This window comes from Thermobia domestica, chromosome 3 (assembly GCF_964235325.1).
Source record: "Thermobia domestica chromosome 3, izTheDome1.hap1.1, whole genome shotgun sequence".
NCBI lineage: Eukaryota > Metazoa > Arthropoda > Insecta > Zygentoma > Lepismatidae > Thermobia > Thermobia domestica.
This window is the reverse complement of record NC_137456.1, coordinates 48,491,158-48,512,008: the sequence shown is the minus strand read 5'-3', so window position 1 is coordinate 48,512,008 and position 20,851 is coordinate 48,491,158. Positions and strand designations below refer to the sequence as shown.

Below are 20,851 nucleotides of genomic sequence, written 5' to 3'. Positions count from 1 at the left end.
TTACTATGAAATTCAAGCTTTTGTCCTTTGTTTTAATATTGCTTGTTGTTGAAGCTTTCATTTTATTTCTAAATATTGTATGCAGGCTCTCGTTGTAGCTTTTCTCTTTCGTAGCATGTGTACTAGGTATGTTATGCACTTTGTTATGACGATCAAGACAACTTTGTTTGCCGAATGTTATACCGCATGAGGAACATGTAAAATTCATATTATTGTAATGATGTTTCAAATGACTCCTCAGCTCAGATTCTTTCCTAAATTTTTCTCTACAAATTTTACAACGGAATATTGGATGCACTATATTCTTGACAGGAAAATCCACCGTCTGAGTTTCAACACTTGTCCTACTTGGAATACTAGTATCCGATAGACTGTTCTCTTTGTCAGATGTTGTCTGAGTGGCTTCCGCTTTGCATGGTTTACTGTTCAGTTTTTTATGCCAAACATGATGAGAACTATATTCTTTTACGGGAACCAATTTCTGCTGGCTTCTAATTTCACTCGGTAAAACGCTGAAATCTTTCTGTATCCAGTTTTCTTGAATCCTAGAAACGAATAAAATTCGAGTCACTAGAAGCAAATAGAATAAACTTTGATATCGTATATTTAAAGAACGCATAGTATGATAACAATATATATAGTAAAGAAACCGCATAAAGATCTTGCAGTATTTCACTTTTATACACTAAGCTTTAAAAAAGGTAGTTAATCAGAGGCTGAAGATAAATTTAAAAAATCATGCACGTTCAAAAAAAAAAAAAAAAAAAAAAGTAATTACAATCTTCATAGATAAAAGCAAATTCAATAATATGATATCAAACAGAGTATGCATAATTTGTACTTATACTTAAAATTGCAATGCACACAGGAAAATATTAATATACTAAATGCAAGAATTTGTTTATCCTTATAAATATATATATACACGAGGTGTGTTAGAAAAGTAATGAGACATGTTTTTGTAAGGATGAAGCTTATTATTTTTACAAATCAAGGTTATCCCCTTCAAGGCACTTCTCTTGGGCAGCTACATAGCGATGGAGGCATTGTTTCCATTCTTCGTAGCAGTGCTGTAAGGCTTCTTCTAAAATACATTTTAACTCGTCGGTTGCTCTCTTCTGGATATTATCCAGAATACCAGAGCTCAGACATAACGTTCTGGCAACAACTCAAAACATTTGTCATGCGAAAGAAGAAGCTGAAGTGAACCATAACACAGCAACTCGTTAGTTCCAGAAATCTTTTGCGGGTTGTAAAAAAATATTAAAGATCAACCAAAATCCGGTCGCAACAAGGTAACAGATTCTGAGGTCAAACGACACGCCATAGAAATGTCAAATCAACTAGTCATGTCCCACTTCCCCATTACCTTTATGAATTCGAGAAAAACCGACAGGAGCTGTCGCATTGTACTACATGAGTTGAGAATTAATGTGTGCCAATAGCTGCTGTAAAATCAGGGATATGTGCGTTTATTGAAACGGATTGTTACATGTGACGAAAAGTGGGTATTTTTCAGAAATTCGATGTGCAAAAACAGTCGATCAGTAATCAAACAGGACAGATTTGAACATAAAGTCATTTTTGGTGTGTGGTGCAGAAACGAGAAAGTAATTTACTTCAAGCTCTTTCTTAACGGTCATACCATCAATACCGACCATTATTCCCAACAGTTGGAGCGGATGTATGCTGCACTATGCCAAAAATATCTTGCATTCGTGAATCGAAAGTATGAGCTGGTGAAAAAGGATAAGGCAAAATCACAACCGGTTCGAAAAACGCAACAAAACTTTCAGTAATTTGATGGCATCAAAGTGATGCCACATTCAGAATATAGTCCTGACCTTGCCCTTTCCGATTACTACCTGTTTTGCTCCATATCACACTTTCTGAAATCGCTATACTTTACCAATCAGCAGGAGGTGGAAACATCAGTGACATATTCTTTTCCACTTAGGATAAGACGTGGTATCAGCGTGGAAACGAGAAACTGACAGGAAAGTGGCTGCAGACAGTCCAACACGAGGGGTTATAAATTGAATGTTTCACATACAATTCATTGTACAGGTATGTTGCGTACCAGAATATTGCAAGACTTATGACTCTTTTCTGTATTTTCACATATTTAACGTTCTTAAAACTGTGGATTTGAATAATTTTGATTTTCACTTTTAAATATTAATGATTTAAAAATATTTAATCAGAAAACATCTTGCTACAAACAGGTAGATAAATGGCAAACAATTGAACCTAACCAACTGTTTTTAAAAATATGTCCGCTATCAGTGTTTTCATCTTCCCAAAACTGAAATATACCGTACTAAAATTTAGAGCAAAGACAATCAAACATATCAAAGTAAAAATTAAAAAAAGAACCCGAAGAAAAAGAATTGTTAACATTATCATTTTAAAGCCCAGAATAATAATACGAAGAGATGTCAGAAAGTTATTTATTCAATTTTTCGTCATCTGTTGTTTTCCGACTTATCTTCTAGTTATATCTCTTGTATTTTGCTATTTATTCTTTTAGCATTTCAATGTTTCGTTTGAACTTTATGTTTTAATGTCTTATTTTTGACCTATTTTTATTAGAACCTGACTTTTTTTTTTGAAGGTTTATTTTGAATTTTCAACGCACAAAATGTGTCGGCCATTGATCTCATCATGACGAAACAAATAACCCTACTGCTGACGTCCCCATTAAATATCTTACAATCAAACAATCAATCTAATCAAGGTTCACATACACTCATGGCGTTCCATTTTTATAGAATTAAAAAAACAATAGAGCTTTAAAGTTCAGGCAAAGAGTGCGGCCAACAAAGCATTAGCATTTAGCCCCAATTTCATCTCCCCATGAATTTGCTCGCACTTGAGCGCAAGTAACAGCGTCGATGCATATAACACGACTCTGAAGGAACCAGAGTGGTCAGATGCACCGTTCCTGCGTTATCGCGTTCCAAAGTGTGGGATTCCACGAGATAGCGCCAGTATCGAGGCGCAGCTGCGAGATTGCCTCTTAACGGCACGAGGGTATTTGTATAAAGTGTGAAGCTATCACGTTATAGTGGTCACAGATATAACTCCTTATCATATTAAACTCGTTGATCAAGCTCGTTGTTGTGAGTGTGGAGCACGTACAGAAGGATATTGTTCACACATGGCCACCATTATCTGGTACTTCTCTTACGGCCACAACTATGAGTTTTTTGTGAACGGTCATCGATTGTCCAACGTTTCTCTTCGAATTGAAAATTCTTCGTATGATGAGGATGTTTCTGATTGAGTTTCATAAACTATGGTGCCACGTCGATCTTAACCTCGATGCTGGCGCCATCTTGTGGCATCCCACACTTTTAGAACGCGACATCTCAGGAACGGTGCATCTTATCACTCTGGTTCCTTCACAGTCGTGTTCTACGCATCGGAAGCTATCGATTGCAATCACGTTCGGGCAAATTCATGGGGAGACAAAATAGGGGCTAAACCTGGACACACTCTTTATTAATTTTGTTGTCGGATAACTGAAGTTAATATACAGTCATTGTCAAAAGTCTGAGCACATTACTGATTTTTCAGATATTTTAAATAAAAGAAACTACTTGTATTCATAAAAAAATCAATTTGTTGGAGTAGTTCTGTAGAATAAACATCATTGCTCATATAAAGAAATTAAAACAAATAGTCCTGTTTCCATTGATACAAATTTTTTGAGTATGTTTGCGTTCAATGAAATGCCGACCCTTAGCCTTAATAAGAGAATATAAATTCCAGGCATTTTTAAAAGTATTAATCCAATGTTCTCGGGATTGCTGCCAGAGTAGGTGTTGCTGTGCTGAGCTTTCGTTACCATACAGCGGCAACATCTTCAGAGCTGTGTGAGAGATGTTGCCGCTGTATGGTAACGAAAGCTCAGCACAGCAACACCTACTCTGGCAGCAATCCTAGAACATTGGATTAATAGTAGACGCCAGCAAAGCTTCAAGATCATATTTTTAAAAGTAATTTATCCTATTTTGGGAAGCTATGGGACTTCAGTAGCTCTGAAGATCCTTTCAAAGACCTTCAGTATTCATTGGCATCTATCTATGGACTCTCTTGTCAAATTCATCTTACAAGAGCTCAATGGACAACAAATCCAGTGGCTGTAGCGACTAATCCATTTGTTGATGATATAAGCGTCTCCTTTGCATTGCAGATAATTATTGCATAGCTTGGAAGAATGTCTGGGATGGTAATCCTGTTGTAGTACGAAGTTGCTGCCCCAAATCCCCGTTCCTGGTGGAATTTCGTGCCTTACTCAAATGATGTGAAACACGTTATTGATCATTATTCTATTAATTCAAACTAAAGTATCAACTTGATAGTCTGTAAAGCATCCCCAAATAATGATGCTACATTCTCCGTGCCTTGCAGTAGATATTACGTGGTCAGGATGAAAGCTCTTCAAGACGACGACGCACAAATTTCTAGCATTGAAAGGCGAAAAGTTGGAATTTAGATTCGTTGGTCCAGAGTGCCCTCTTCCATTATTCATGGTTCCAATCTTTATTTTATTTATGTATTTATTTGTTTGGCTCAGATTTTTTTTTTTTTTTTTTTTTTGTAGTATTTCTTGCTTGAAGAAATTGTTTCTTTACCGCAATCCTATCATAGATCTGAAGGCGCTGGGCCATCGTCATATTTGATACCGATTAGAAATGGATTTTTCATAGTGTAATGAAACCATGAACTAAGAATTTAAAAATCATCATTTTTATTCATAAAAATGGAAATTTGGTAGGTGAAAATGGAACGAAGTTTTTTTGTAATATCTTAGCTGTTGGATACGTGCATAACATTATTTTTAAAAATCACAAGGACAGTATTTGTAATCAAGAAATCGTTGAAAGCAGAAGCAAAATAGTCAAGAATCACTTGTAGTCAAATAACAATGTTTTTCAATAGTAATTAACATTTGGATAAAGTCACGAAAAAGGCGAAAGCAAACCTCAAGGTAAATTAAAGTTCAAAAATACTTATTTTTACATCATTAGATAACAACAATATTTTGTTAGAAAATGTAATTAAGACTTTCCTAAGACTTTCTAAATTTTTATATTGGCTTTTGGCAAAGTAAATACGAAAATTAAGACAAACAAGGACAATAGTCCATATAAAATGACCAAGTTTGCAACTAAAAAAGATTCCACACTCTGCATTCTGGATCTTGCATCCAGCATCAAAATGGAAAGATCCATACGAAATTACAAATACCGCAAGAGAGACATTGTTTGGTCAATGTTCTTTTTCTCTGTGTCATAGAAACAATATCGAATTACTTTAAATTTGCTGTAATCATTTTGGTATCAGTTTAGCATAGTGTTTGTTTGCTAGTATACATGTTTTCTTATACACAATCGCTGTATTTTACTGCACACAGTAGACTTAATTATTTATCTCAAATTACCGCCTGCGTCTCTCTTTTTCGCTCGTATAATACTAACGTAATTATAGACTTGCTTATTTATCTCAAACTAACGCCTGTGTCTCTCGTTTTCGTTCATATTGTACTAACATAATTAATCTTAGTACTCTTAACATTTGTTTTCCGTATATAAAAAAAAAAAACAAGAAAAAGAATCACTAATCATTCTCAGGTGAATCCTATTCATTTTTCATAACAGTTATATCTTGCTTGAATATTTCGTTCCGTTGCAAACCATAAACAGTATTGACAAAATAGAATTGAAACATGCTCACTAAACGTGGTGTTTTAGGGGAGTGGCGTCACGGAAGGTTGTATTTGAATTTCCTCTTTTGTCAGTGAATCATGCTTTTCCGATAGACCAAGGTAAAATATTCCTGGAATTGGGGTGTGCAGGAATATTTCAACGTCTCACTTAGTCTCCTTTGTGGGGGGAAGACTAATATTCAAATCCTATGCTCAGATGCTATAGCCAGTAGATATCCAAATTTCATTATTCTAGGACTTACCGTACCTGAGACATCACAATCATAACATTATAGTCACCAAACAACAACACGAGAAATCACTACATCAGCACAACTTAAATCATTAACAGTAGCATTTATACACAGGCAATCACACTCTCACGAGGACAGAACATCACAGGACACTTTTCACTTTTCAGAAAAACAAACTTTCTTCCGCTACAATTATCATAACATTCCATCTAATAACGGGTGGAATGTCATTCTTTAGTTTCTGGGTCATTAACCACAAGTAACCAGTTGCTATGAAACTTTCCTTTTTCCTATTATATAATCTTTGCAGAAAAATATTTTTAAATAATAATACTAATATAAATATTATACACATATTTCCACCAAAATTTTCGATATTGTTTGACTTTACCTTACATTGCAATACGACAAAACACGAAAAGCTAAATAATAATAATAATAAATATAAAAAAACTAATGCAACTTCTTTTGTCATTATGCAACTGCAAATTAGATGTCACTTCAGGAGGCCAGTTCCTTCTCCAGCAAAATGTAGTCCACCAGCATGGGCACATCCTTCTTCGAGATGGTCCAGTTCCAGATGCTACGTCCAGCCTCTACAAGGGCCATCTTCCAGACGTTCCTGTACCAGCATTAGCCTACCCGCTTCTGTTTCTCCAGCGCCTCTCACATGCAGAGCCAGCCATCATTCTCCACAGCCAGAACACCTAACGGTCAACTAGTCCTTGCAGCTATGCCGAGCTTCAACGTCAGTTGTTCCAGAATCACCACCACAACAGCCATCATCTTCTCCCGTTCCTGTTTCACCACGAATACATCGTCACTTTCATCATTCAGCAGCTCAGGTTGCTCCAATGTCTGACAGCCCTGAAATGTTCCAGTGCTACAGCTGTCCCATCATCATGAAGGTCCAGGGTTCAATTCAGAACTTGGAAAACCAATCACCGCAGCTTTAGCTCGCCTCTAGTCCACCGGACGGACACCGAGACGCCAAGGTATTTTTCATCCGTCATCACGGGTCCTTGGTTTGGCCAGGACATCGTCAATTCGCAGCTCTCAGCAAAAGGTGACGCCCAGATGCCACACCAAATGCGTAGCTGTTCATCATCCTTCACTACGGTCCCGAGTACACATCAAGAAGAGGACCATACAGTGTTTAGTGTTTGTCAGTTTATTCAGTGTTTATACGAACTAAGAATTTAAAAAATAATGACATACACTAAAGGTACTGTTCGGGAATTTTTTCCAGTTAGTGGGGTAATGTGATGAAACCATGAACTAAGAATTTAAAAATCATCATTTTTATTCATAAAAATGGAAATTTGGTAGGTGAAAATGGAACGAACTTTTTGTAATATCGTAACTGTTGGATACGAGCATAACATTATTTTTAAAAATCACAAGGAGTATTTTTAATCAAGAAATCATTGGAAGCAGAAGCAAAATAGTCAAGAATCACTTATAGTCAAATAACAATGTTTTTCAATAGTAATTAACATTTGGATAAAGTCACGAAAAAGACGAAAGCAAACCTCAAGGTAAATTAAAGTTCAAAAATACTTATTTTTACATCATTAGATAACAACAATATTTTGTTAGAAAATGTAATTAAGACTTTCCTAAGACTTTCTAAATTTTTATATTGGCTTTTGGCAAAGCAAAAACGAAAAATAATTAAGGCAAACAAGGACAATAGTCCATATAAAATAACCAAGTTTGTAACTAAAAAAAGATTCCGCATTCTGCATTCTGGATCTTGCATCCAGCATCGAAATGGAAAGATCCTTACGAAATTACAAATATCGCAAGAGAGACATTGTTTGGTCAAAACCAAGCGAAATATACACTAAGGTAAAGTATGACTACAGAGAACTTTAACTGTCTATTTTGCATGTAACATGATATTAGGAGGTCTCTGAAAGTGACAGGCAAAAATATGAATGTTTAAGTACTCAGCTTATTTCTGTTACTGGCTTAGCATTGAGTGAATCTAAAAATTATTTATTATACAGCTAAGCTAACATACTACGTCTGGTTATGAACTGAATACTTTTGAATGTTCACAGATGAATAATTATATTGTCACAAAACTATACACTATACTACCATTGTAAGTCAATTGTTTCATTAATAAATTATTGTCATTTATGATTGCAACCATTCTTATAATTTCACTCTTTAATTGAGGTACAAATTCGCTATTCCTTTTGTAATTTATATAACACAATTTACGATATAATACAATTTATTTAGATCTTTACTTTCTTGAATTTTTTTACTTACGGTACAAAGTCCTAATTACATTTTCTGACAAAATATTGCTGTTATCTAATGATGTAAAAATAAGTATTTTTGAACTTTAATTTACCTTGAGGTTTGCTTTCGCCTTTTTCGTGATTTTATCCAAATGTTAATAACTATTGAAAAACATTGTTATTTGACTACAAGTGATTCTTGACTATTTTGCTTCTACTTCCAACGATTTCTTGATTACAAGTACTGTCCTTATGATTTTAAAAAAATTGTTATGCACGTACCCAACTGTTAAGATATTTTGTAAAACTTCGTTCCATTTTCACCTACCAAATTTCCATTTTTATGAATAAAAATGATGAATTTTTAATTCTTAGTTCATGGTTTCATTACATTACCCCACCAACTAGAAAAAATTCCCGAACAGTACCTTTAGTGTATGTCATTATTCTTTTTAATTCTTAGTTCATAGTTTTTTTTTTTTTACAATAGTTCTATTCAGTGGCGGCGTAAGGGCGGGGCGAGCGGTGCCACCGCCCCGGGCCCCACTTTGTGGGGGCCCCCGAACGGTAGGTAAAAAAATAATACAAAAGGACCTTGTTAGAATGAGCTGTACAAGGGCTATCAAGGTTTATAATCCATACTCTCCCTAAGACTAAACGCAAATATTACACCAAATATCGTATGAAACAACAAGTATATCTAATAAAACTAATCAGTGTCGGATTTCCGTATAAGCTAAACAAGCTATAGCTTCGGGCCTCACTCTCTTGGGGACATGCAAAGAAATTTAGAGGAAAATTGGATGTAGATTAAAAATAAATAAAATAGAAATTTCATATCTTGGGGGCTCCCATAGAAATTTAAAGGAAAGAGCTCCGAATACAGTTGAAAAATAGTTAAAGTAAACGTTTCATGCTCTTGGGGCTCCCAAAGAAATTTAAAGGAAATATGTATGTGGATTAAAATATGAATAAAATAAAAGTTTCACTCTCTACAATAACCTCAGAGAAATTTAACAGAAAAAACTGAGTATAGATTAAAGTATAATAAAAGAAAAGTCGCAATATATTGTGTTGTTTACATTCTAAGGTCTTATGATGCAAGTAATGGGGCCCCGTCTGCTAGCCTGTTTCCTAAAATATTGTTTATTTATTTATTTACCAGTTCAAGAGAAGGGTACGAAGAAGGGATCAACGTACATAATGCTTTAGTATTCTGTTGCTAACTAAAAGCTCTTTGGTGCAGACGCTATAGTCTCTGATTCACTTGTTTTCCTTCTGTCTTTTCACTTTTGTCCTTTACAAGTCGAATTTTCAGCGAGCAAAACCCTTTGGCTTAGCTGGTTTACCCAATTTTGCTTTTTTTTTTTTTTTTTTTTTTTTGACGTTATTCAATAAAACAAGTCTTCAAATACTTAAATATTCAAAATACTTCAGCATTATATTTGATTCAACTCCTGATTGTTCTCAAGTGAAATAGTTGTCACAAATCATTCGATTTGCTGACATACAATGATTCTATTCAAGTTCGGGAAACATTTATTGATTTCATCTCTGTCGAAGAAAAGACAGCGTGTGGTGATGTGTTGATGTGCTGAGAGTATTCCTGCTGAAATACCTACTGAAGAAACTTCAATGTGATAGGCTTGATATTAAGATTGCAGAGGCCAATCAGACTACAATGGCCGGGCAATATTCTGCAGTTAAAATTTTGATACGGAATATAATTGGCTGTTTTCGTTCCTTGTAAATTCATTGAACCTTATGGCGTACATTAACATTCTGCGCACGTTAACATTCTGGCGGTCACTTTCTTTGGAGCAATGAAACGTTTGTTTGTATTCTTCTCTAGGTGTACTCACCGATGGAATATGCTGCAAAAGCACGCAAAGATTGGTCTGAAACGTGAAAATGACATCAGATGGAGTTCGAAAGCAGAAGCTGTGAAGGCACTTTCTATTCAATTGGATGAAGTAATTGATGTGTTGGAAGAACTGCGTGACAGCACGACTGAAACGCTTGATACTCGAGGAGATGCTGGTCTTCTTCTTGCAAGCATCCAGTTGTTTAAATTCATCGCTTTACTGTATTTTCAAGTTTGAACTTCTCTCATATATAGATCGGATCAAAAAATTACTTCAATCTCAGGATATGAGTTTAAATCAATACTCTTATTCAGCTACAGAACCTGGTTGACATATTGATACCTGGAGACATGAGCTGGTCAAGGAAATCATATATGCAGCTGAAGGATGTTGCAGATCATGGAACATAACTGGGTACACACAGTAGAAGAAGGAGATGCATGCCTGGAGAAGCAAAGAATGAACCCCTGACTACACAGGCCAAAATGAAGCACACTATCAATGAAATTCTAGATGAGATAAGACAACAAATGTATGACCATTTTACTCACAAGGAACAGACATGAACGTGTCATTCGGACATCCGAATCAAACCTAGTCCATTCGATAAACATAACAAAGATATGTTCACAAAGATATATGCACAAAAAATTAGGTGCCATGGACAACAGGGTAAGTCCTTGAGGCCCATTACCACTAACTCTAACTAACTAACTCTATGGCCTATGGAACCCGGAGGTTCAATGCCGCGGTTACAAAAGCTCTCCACTGACTTCTATCCTTAGCTAACTGCATCCAGTTTCTACTGTGTATTCCAATCTCTGCGAGATCCATCTTAATATTATCCTCCCATTTGCGCCTAGGTCTTCCTAATGGTCGTTTTCCGATTGGTCTTCCAGTCAAGACTTTGAAAGCGTTTCTACTTTCTTCCATTCTAGCTACATGACCCGCCCACCTAAGCCTCCTAGACTTGAGAACCCTAACAATGTTGACTAAACCATATAAATTATGTAGTTCCTCGTTATGAAGTTTCCGCCATTCCCCATTCCCGTTCCTCTTAGGACCGAATATTCGTCTCAGGATCTTGTTCTCAAATACTTTCAGTCTATGTTCTTCCCTCAGAGTAAGTGACCATGTTTCGCAGCCATACAGAACAACAGGCATGAGGCCCATTACCCTGTTAGTATAAACAAAATCATAGACTCGCAGTGAAATAGCTTTTGCATCAACACTGTTCATTTGAAAGTCATGGTTTATTGTTCGTTCTCTTCAGCATGAAACAAGCTTTCCAGAGGTATTGGTGCCCTAATGTGCCTGAACAGGAAAAATTGGAATAATGTCGGGAAAATTCCCTCCAAAATTCCCTCTCATCAACTTTGGCCCCTTCTGGAGTAACTCCGGGTAAAAGCACACAACCCAAATGTATCTCGAAAAATACTATTGGGGATAAGAAATGAGTGAACCAAGTTTCGTTTTGATAGACGGAATAGGTATGAGAGGAAAGGTTGTATACCAATACGCTCTATGTATAGAAAACCGAACCTATGACCTGACCTATAAAGAGAACATAATATAAAAAAATAAAGGCGTCATTTATAAAAAATATAAAGGATATCAGAATAAATAGTAGTGCGTTTATATTTTATCTAATATGTTCTCTTTATAGTTCGGGTCATAGGTTCGGTTTCATGTGTACAGAGCGTATTGGTATACAACCTTTCCACTCATACCTATTCCGTCTGTCAAAAACAAACATAGTACACCCATTTCTTAACCCCTATAGTATTTTTGAGATACATTTGGATTATGTGCTTTTACCCAGGACCACTCCAGAGGGAGGCCAAAGTTCATTGGAGGGATTTTTGGAGGGAATTTTCATGATATTATCCCACTTTTCCCTGTTCAGGTCCGTTATGGGCGCCAGTACATAGCATCTTTGGAAAGCTTGTTTTATGCTGAAGAGAATGAACTATAAACCATGACTTTTCAATGAACAGTGTTGATACAATAGCTATTTAACTGCGGGTCTTTATACTAGCAGGTTAATGGCTCCCAGGGACTTACTCTGTTGTCCATGGCACCTAATATTTGGTGCATGAATATATCTTTATTATATTCATCGAATGGACTAGGTTTGACTCGAATGTTTGGATGACACGTCCTTGTCCGTTCCTTGTCCGATGGATGACCTGAACGACAGATTTGGATTCCTGTGTTCTATCGCCAACTCTGTGCAGCAGCAAGATGATGAGAGCGAGGAAAGACTAAAAGCATGTTGCTCTGATTTGGCCTGGATGACGTTGCATTATTTCAAGATTGTAAGGATATAATCCTTCGGTAAGGTGTGCTCAGAAAGCTAAAGAACAACTTAACTCTTCCCTACAAGGCATACTGAAACATATATCTTCAATGGGGTTTGAAGTTTACTAAAGTTTGGCAACCGCTCTTTAGATTTTGATAACACTACCCGTATCTGCCGCATCATTTGAAGGGTTTTTCAGCAAAATGAAATTAACAAAAAGCTGGCAAGATCTGTCCATTGAGTGGTGATAGGTGGTAATGAAAAGTAGGATGGTACAACCCGAAGTAGAATTCTGTGCTCACATATTTAATCTATGATATATAAAAATATATAGGCCTATAATCTATATTTTTTATTATAATATATTCAAGTATTAAGTATGTTAGTAAGTGGTAATGGAAATAGTCATAAGTGACAGAATATAAATATGACTGAATTATTAAATACAAAATAATATAAAACGTAATGGAAATAGTCATAAGTGACACAATATAAATATGACTGAATTATTAAATACAAAATAATATAAAACAAGTGTGAAATCTATAAACAATAGTAAAAAAGAGACACGCAGGAAAGAAATCTATTCTTGGCATTATTTACTAATAGTTTGGTTAAAAAAATGTTTAAGCATCCTGTATGATCACTGGAGAGAAACCGAATGTTAAAGTGAATGGGGCTAATTGTAGGAGAAAAATCTAATCAAATAAAACACATGTAGCGTAAACTCAGACAGGTGAGAAACCATGAATAAACTTAACCATATGAGAAATTGCACAGGAGAAACACTAAAAGGCAAGAACCGAAAAGAAAATTCTAGAAAAAAACAAAGAGTTTACATTTAGGAATCACATTGGCTATATTTTTATTTGCATTTTTTTTTAAATATCAGCTCATTGTTACGTTTTGTACGTAAATTTGTCTCTAAATGCAGGGCTATTATTAGGAGCATTACTTCCACTATTCCATCTAATTACAGTACGCGTTGAAACTAAGATAGTATAGGTGCAGAATAAATTCAGGATTCTTTGTTGTTACGTTTTCTTTGTTCTTAAGATTATGTTATTTCTGTTGTGGGTTGTACTTTCCGTTACATTGGTATCTATAATTTTTTTTTTTTTGTATCGTCCTTTGTTTAAAAATGAATAAAAAAGGAAAAAGTATGCAATGATAGTCTGGTCCAGTTTTATTTTTAAATACCAGCCTGAAGGTGGTTCTAAGCACTAAAAAAATAAACAGGAATGTTGAATGTCGCCCCCATTTATTTACTATATCCCAGATCAAGTTGGTTTAAACGCATACACCAACGGGAAAGGGGGAAGAGTAAACAGAAAGAATGATTAAGCAAATGAATGTCAAAAATAGAAATGTATAAATCATGATTTTTTGAAAAGGGGTTCCGATCTACTTCACTGGCCCCGGGCCCCAGTTTGCCTTACGCCGCCACTGGTTCTATTGGTTCTTCTGGAGTGGTTAACGTCTATTCTGTTTGCTTGTTTTTTCAATGAACTTCTTTTTAAGAGGAGTTGTTATTTTTGGATGATCGGTACGTTTCATGCATTTCCGTGTAATATTTATACCACTTTGTGACTATCTTTCAAGAACCCGATAACACTGTTCCACCTGATCAAAGAGTGATTTTTTTTTTGCAAAGAATGAACCTTCTCTCAAAGTAACCACGTGAATGCGTGTTTCCATTCTTAATTAGCAGTATCACTTCCGCATTTTATAGTATTTTCATCTTTGTTGTACTATTCAACTGGTTCACGCGAGTCAAAACAGTAAAATCACATATCACAAATTTGCATCCAATTTTGTCCATATTACTGTACGATTGAGTAGCGCATATACAACTGTTCGTTTAATTAAAACGACAACTATCGGAAGGGGGTAGATTAGCGCATCCCTTTAATTTGGAAATTGTCAAAAAATAAAATTTAGTACATGTTGTAGGGGACTAAGATATACTTATGAAAATTTGAGTGGTTCATCTTGTCCTCTTCCACGGGTAAAAGATTACCAGAAACAATGTTTGAAAGAGGTAAGTTATGATTCACTCATTAATTTTGAACAGTATTGTAACTAACTAACTAAACTAACTCTATGGCCTATGGAAACCGAAGGTTCAATGTCGCGTTCACAAAAGCTCTTCACTGACTTCTATCCTTAGCCAATTGGATCCAGTTTCTACTTTGTATTCCTATTTCTCCGAGATCCATCTTAATATTGTCCTCCCATCTGCGCCTAGGTCTTCCTAATGATCGTTTTCCGATTAGTGTTCAAATTGAGACTTTGAAAGCGTTCATACTTTCTTCCATCCTGGTTACATGACCTGCCCACCTGAGCCTCCTAGACTTGATGACCCTAACAATGTTGGGTAAACCGTATAAATCATGTAGTTCCTCGTTATGACGTTTCCGCCATTCCCCATTCCCGTTTCTCTTGGGTCCGAATATTCGTCTCAGGATCTTGTTCTGAAACTTTAATTCTATAGTCTTCCGAGTAAGCAACCATGTTTCGCAACCATACAAAACAACAGGCATAATTATCGTTTTATATATTTTAAGCTTCAAATTTCTTGACAGAATTCGCAACGACAAGAGATTTTGAACTGAATAATAATACGAATTCCCTGCTTTTAATCGATACTTAATTTCTTCGTGAATGTGGTTTTCGTCTGTTAATATTGATCCTAGATACTTGAAAGTATCCACTTTATCAAAAGTATTATTCGATAAATATCTCCATAATTTACTGTATTACGATCCCGACGCACTTCCATGTATTTAGTTTCCTCTGCATTTACTTCTAAGCCCATGTCCCTGCAAGCGTTTAATAAGACCTCTGCATTTCTTTCTATTGTTCTCCTATTATCCCCTGTTAAATTTACATCATCAGCATACGCCATAACCTGGTGAATACCGTTCAACTCTAGGCCCTGGATACTATCTTTGATTTTCCTTATAACGTATTCCAGAACAAAGTTGAATAATAATAGAGACAACGCATCTCCTTGTTTCAGGCTATTCTCGACCTGATAGCTCGTTGACAAAAATTTTCCTTCCCGGACTTTACTTTGGGCTTCATTTAAACATATCTTAATTAATCTAATTAACTTCTTCGGTATTCGAAATTCTGTAAGAATGTTGTACAATGCTTCTCTCCTAACCGAGTCGTAAGCCTTTCTAAAAATCAATAAATAGTTGATGTACCAGGGTATTGTATTCCCACTTCTTTTCGAGTATTTGTCGAATGGTAAATATTTGGTCGATAGTTGATGGATTTCGTCTAAATCCGCACTGATAATCTCCAATAATTTCATCTGCATATGGAGTCATTCTAGCTAATAGAATGTTTGAGAGGATTCTATAGGACGTTGGCAGAAGAGAAATGCCTCGATAATTATTACAGTCAGTTTTGTTGTCTTTCTTGTGAATTGGAATAATGATTGATTCTTTCCACTCTTGTGGCAATTCTTCCTTGTTCCAGATAAGGAGAATGAGTTTGTGTATCTTGTTCCACAATTTTTAGCCTCTAGCTAAAATTAACTCAGCCGGAATTTCGTCTACACTCGGAGCTTTGTGTTTCTTTAATTTTATATATATATATATATATATATATATATATATATATATAGCGATTTCTACTTCTATTCGGTTAGGTTCTGTGATATACGGTTGTGCGGCGTGTATTTACTTTTCTCCACGCACATTAGTTTTTGGCTGCGTGTAAACAATTCGTCAAAGAAATCTTTCCATCTATTTAAGATGCTATCTGTGTCAGTGAGAACTGTTCCATTAACTTTCTTTAATTTATAGGCACGAGGTTGATAGCCTTTCTTAAATTCGTTGATCCCCTTATAAATGTCCGAATGTTTTTACTTTTACTATTATCTTGAAGTCCTTAATTTTAGCTTTCAAAAAATCGCTTTCTTTGTTCTAAAAGCTTTGGAAGTTTCCCACCTGATGTTTATGAAATATTGTGTAGTTATTTCATTCGAATTTCGTAGCCAAAGTAATTTTCCCTGTTTTCTCTTCTCCGCTAGTTGAACGCATTCCTGATCGAACCATGGTTTGTTCCTACGTATTTTCGCGTGTCCCAATTTTTCTTTTGCTGAAATTTTAATGCTATCTCTAATTTCGATCCAAGTATCCTCAACACTAGCGCACTACGAATCGTCTAAAACCGAGAATCTATTCGAAACTTCAATTTGGTATTCCTCTCTTACCTGGCTCTCTTGTAATTTCTTTAAATTAAATCTCTCCGTTTTCAGACATTGAATATTTCCTTTATTCAATGATAATCTCTCTTATTATCCCTGCTACCAGGTAGTGATCAGTATTGCAATCAGCTCCTCTAAACGACCGAGCATCAATTATCCTAAATTGTCTTCTTCTATCTACTAAAATGTGATCGATTTGATTATGTTTTTCCGTCTGGTGAGGTCCAAGTATATTTATGAACGTTGCGATGTGGAAATTTTGTACTCTTCACGATAAGGTGTTTGGATGTTGCAAAGTTCACGAGTCTAACACCGTTGTCATCATTTTCCTTATGCAGATTTTCGTTCAATATAATCGGTTTGAAAATATCCTCTCATCCTACCTTCGCATTGAAATCCCCTAATAGAATTTTCATATGGTATCGCGGGAGTTGATCAAATATCTGTTCCACTTCTTCGTAAAAACTGGTTTTTATATCGTCATCCTTATCTTCTGTTGGGGTAAGTACATTTAAAACAATAATATCACACCACCGACCTTTAAGAGTAATAAAAGAAAGTCTATCATTAACAAATTCAACATGCTTAATTGCTGATATTATTAATTTGTGAACGAAAAATCCTGTTCTAATTGGTGATTTGTAGACGAAAAACTCATGTAATGTGGGTTCCTGTCGCCACGGCATGGCGCGTCCTCAGGTTGCGGATCGAGGAGAAGACCTCTAGATATAGAGGTTAGCTGCGAATATACTGAGTAAGCAGTTGCGGACAAACGACAAGGAGTGGTCCTCCAGCTTGGGAGTTTGGGTAAGGCCTACAACCTCATCTGTAAAAAAAAAGACACTTGTTCAGAAACATTCACAGAAACCTTGGACAAGGACTGACAACTTGGCACAACCTCAGCAAAAGAAAATGGATATGAGATTTGGAACATGGAATATTAGAAGTCTTTATAGAGCAGACGCGTTAAAATCAGTCACGAATAAGTTATAGAAATACAGGATGGAGCTAATAGGAGTTCAGGAAGTTGGGTGGGAAGGAAATGGAACTGTAAATTCCAGAAATTTTACGTTTTTTTTTTAAACGGGGAAGAACTGTGTTGTAGCTTATGGTAGTTGAATGTTAGGTCTCTAGAAGATAGGACTAGAGATACATTTAGATGGTACCAAGAAATGACGAAAATAATATTTCGAAGGGTACGTTATGATTCACACCTTAATTCGGGAATTGTAGTAGATGGTGTACATTATGACTCATTCATTAATTTGTGAATTATATTATAATTCATGCTACATTGAATATTAGTTCCGTAGGAGATAGGGTTGTGATGTAAATTTGAGTGGCCCTAAAATTGCCAAATGATGATGATAATAATAATAATAATAATAATAATAATAATAATAATAATAATAATAATAATAATAATAATAATAATAATAATAATAATAATAAATATTTTGGAAAGGTTACCTTAAGATTCATCTTAACTGTAGTGTAGTTTATGGTACATTGAGAAGATATACAGATAGGTCTCTTCTAGTGAACGTATTTGAAAGATATATTCTTCTGGTCCTAAAAGATAACTTTCCACCAATAGGCCATAGGTTGTGACTAAAAGACTTAAGATTCTAAGTTAAATTGCTGTATATCAACCGGTTTAAATAATTACCTATCAGGTTTCAAATTTAAAATTTGGAATTAATCAGAGGCAGGAATCAACCAATCAGATTTCACCAAAGATACCTTTCCATCAATGATCTTAGACTATGAGTCGTTATTATAAACTTTAATGTTCAAAGTGTAAATCTGATTCTCTACATCTACAAAGTTTGGTTCTACTTTGTTCTACAAAGTTTGGTTTCAACAACATCGGTTTCAGTACTTACCTATCAGGTTTCAACTCCTAAATTTTGATAAGCAAATGATACTGTTATATGTATTAAATTACAATACGTATCAGATTTATATACCATGATTCAAGTCATAATCTTATCTATCATAAGTTTTATTTTTAAAGACAAAAAATACGCGAATCTGATGTCAAAACATTTCCTGTTATAAACACTAATACAATATCTCTTCAAACGTATTTGAATAGTACATATAAAATTGATTATAGAAGGCAAGATATATATATATATATATATATATATATATATATATGTGTGTGTGTGTGTGTGTGTGTGTGTGTGTGAATGTGACATCAGAACAATTTTCTGACATGATATACAGTATTTCATTTTCGCATTCGTTATTTCATTATTATAAGTTATCCTTTCTGAAATGTTAAATAGTGTATATTTAAATCACTTCATTTGAATTTATACATCGTTCTAAATAATTCTAATTGTTATTAATATTATTATGTAATTATATGATATTGTAACATATTACAAATAACAATGATTATTAAAAAACTGTTATAATGAAAATTTAAAATGAAACAGTAAATATCTATTTTTCGGTACTTTGTTCCCATAATGTTCGGCAGGTAGTACTAAATCTTCTGCTTTCAAAGGCTCCAACCTGTCATGTTATGTCACTGTCTTGACGTACGGTACAGCATTCATGCCGTAATTTTTCATATAAACTTATGGACTGTGAGCTGTCTCTCCATACTCCTTGCTCGGTTGCTACATAAATTGATGCACCAATGACGTCTGTTTTTACTCCTAACCTCCCTTCTCCGCAATTACAGAAGAAAGACTTCTTCTAGCTCTGTACTAGTGGGTAACGTTCCCATTATAGCCGACACGTTCCCACGTTGAATGGCTATGCTTATGCGTTGAATCAGGAAACCTTTTTCCTCGATTATCTCCTGATTTAATTGATAGACGGTGGCCGATTTCTTTTATAAGTTTGAGGCCTCCTTCTTTCCAAGAACCGCTAGACTCAATTGCTATTGCGACAAAGCAATAGTTATCGAGTAGGTTGCTATATTTATTCCGTTTTTCTTTCGCTCTTCGAGCAGCTACGAGTCCAGCTTATACTGAGGCATATTGTAGGTTGGAGGGGGCATAGGTGTCTGAACATGTGAAGACCCAAATCAATGACTTTCCTTTCTTCCAAGGTACTAATGTCATATCATCGGGTCTTTTTCCGTCAGATCGGCTGCATCCAATCGGTTCCCTCACTGCTGGGACTCCTGCTGATATTAATGCTCTCAATATTATATCATTTACACTTGAATGACGTGGGTGTCTGCCTGCGCTGCTTTTGCACGACAAACCGTGTAATCCTTTTTTTATCTACAAAGGTGTTACAAATGGGGCAGTGGTGTGGTTCACATATATCTGTTCCCAACCGTAGTGCAACTGATACTCGGAAGCTCTCATTGGATAGGTGTAGGCCCAGAGATGATGATGGTAGAGCTTGAAGCCATGCTCCGTTTTCTGGGGACATGAAAGCTAAAAGTCTGGCTTTATCTTCAGTGTTTTCCTTGACTTCATCAGACATTTTGAAACCAAAGCCTGATGAAGCCAACGTGAATAGTTGGCGAAACTGTTGAACGTTAATAATTATTAACGTACAACAGTTTCGCTAACTATCCACTTTGACTTCATCAGACACTATGAAACCAAAGCCTGGTGAAGCCAACTATCCACTTTGACTTCATCAGACACTATGAAACCAAAGCCTGATGAAGCCAGCGTGAATAGTTGGCGAAACTGTTGCACGTTAATAATTTTTACGATAAACGTATTGCTTTGCTTAGCGAGTAGTTTAGATTAAGTTTATCGTACTAAAGTAAATGTTCTAGTATGAATCAATGTACTTCTGTCAAATATTTGAAGGTGGAACCCATCCAAATTTGCTTAAGTTTCAAATACACAAGATCACCCCATGATACTTCATTTAAAACTATAAAACTACCTCTGAAATTCGTACCCACCAAATTTGGTTTCTAATTTTGAGGAGAACGATACTTTAATCCTGATTCGCGAGTGAAGAGTCCTAGCTGTGATGAACTTGATGTACCTCGCAGAGGTTAAGTTATAAAACGGTTATCTAAGACGATTTTCCACACGAGAAGTACCTCAGAAACATATCTATCAAATTTGGTTCTTAAAATTTGGGAGAAACACCTTGGATCAGGTACCACCTAATTTTTAAATACGCTCATAAACTCATACATTTACGTCACAGAAGGCACCATAAAAATAATTTTTGTCACAGAATGATGAAACATACTGTGTGCGTATTAATGACTTATACTTACGAGTTCTAGCAATTTGGTTCC

At 35.4% G+C, this 20,851-nt stretch overlaps 1 protein-coding gene across 1 annotated transcript in view; it reads right to left on the bottom strand.

The window, feature by feature from the left end:
• The window catches only part of LOC145681769 (uncharacterized), a 137,641-nt gene that overhangs the window by 3,223 nt on the left and 113,567 nt on the right, over positions 1–20,851 (bottom strand). The window contains exon 4 of the mRNA XM_081753380.1: positions 5–545. Coding sequence (XP_081609506.1) covers positions 5–545 — 541 coding nt within the window. The remainder of the gene's footprint in view (positions 1–4; positions 546–20,851) is intronic.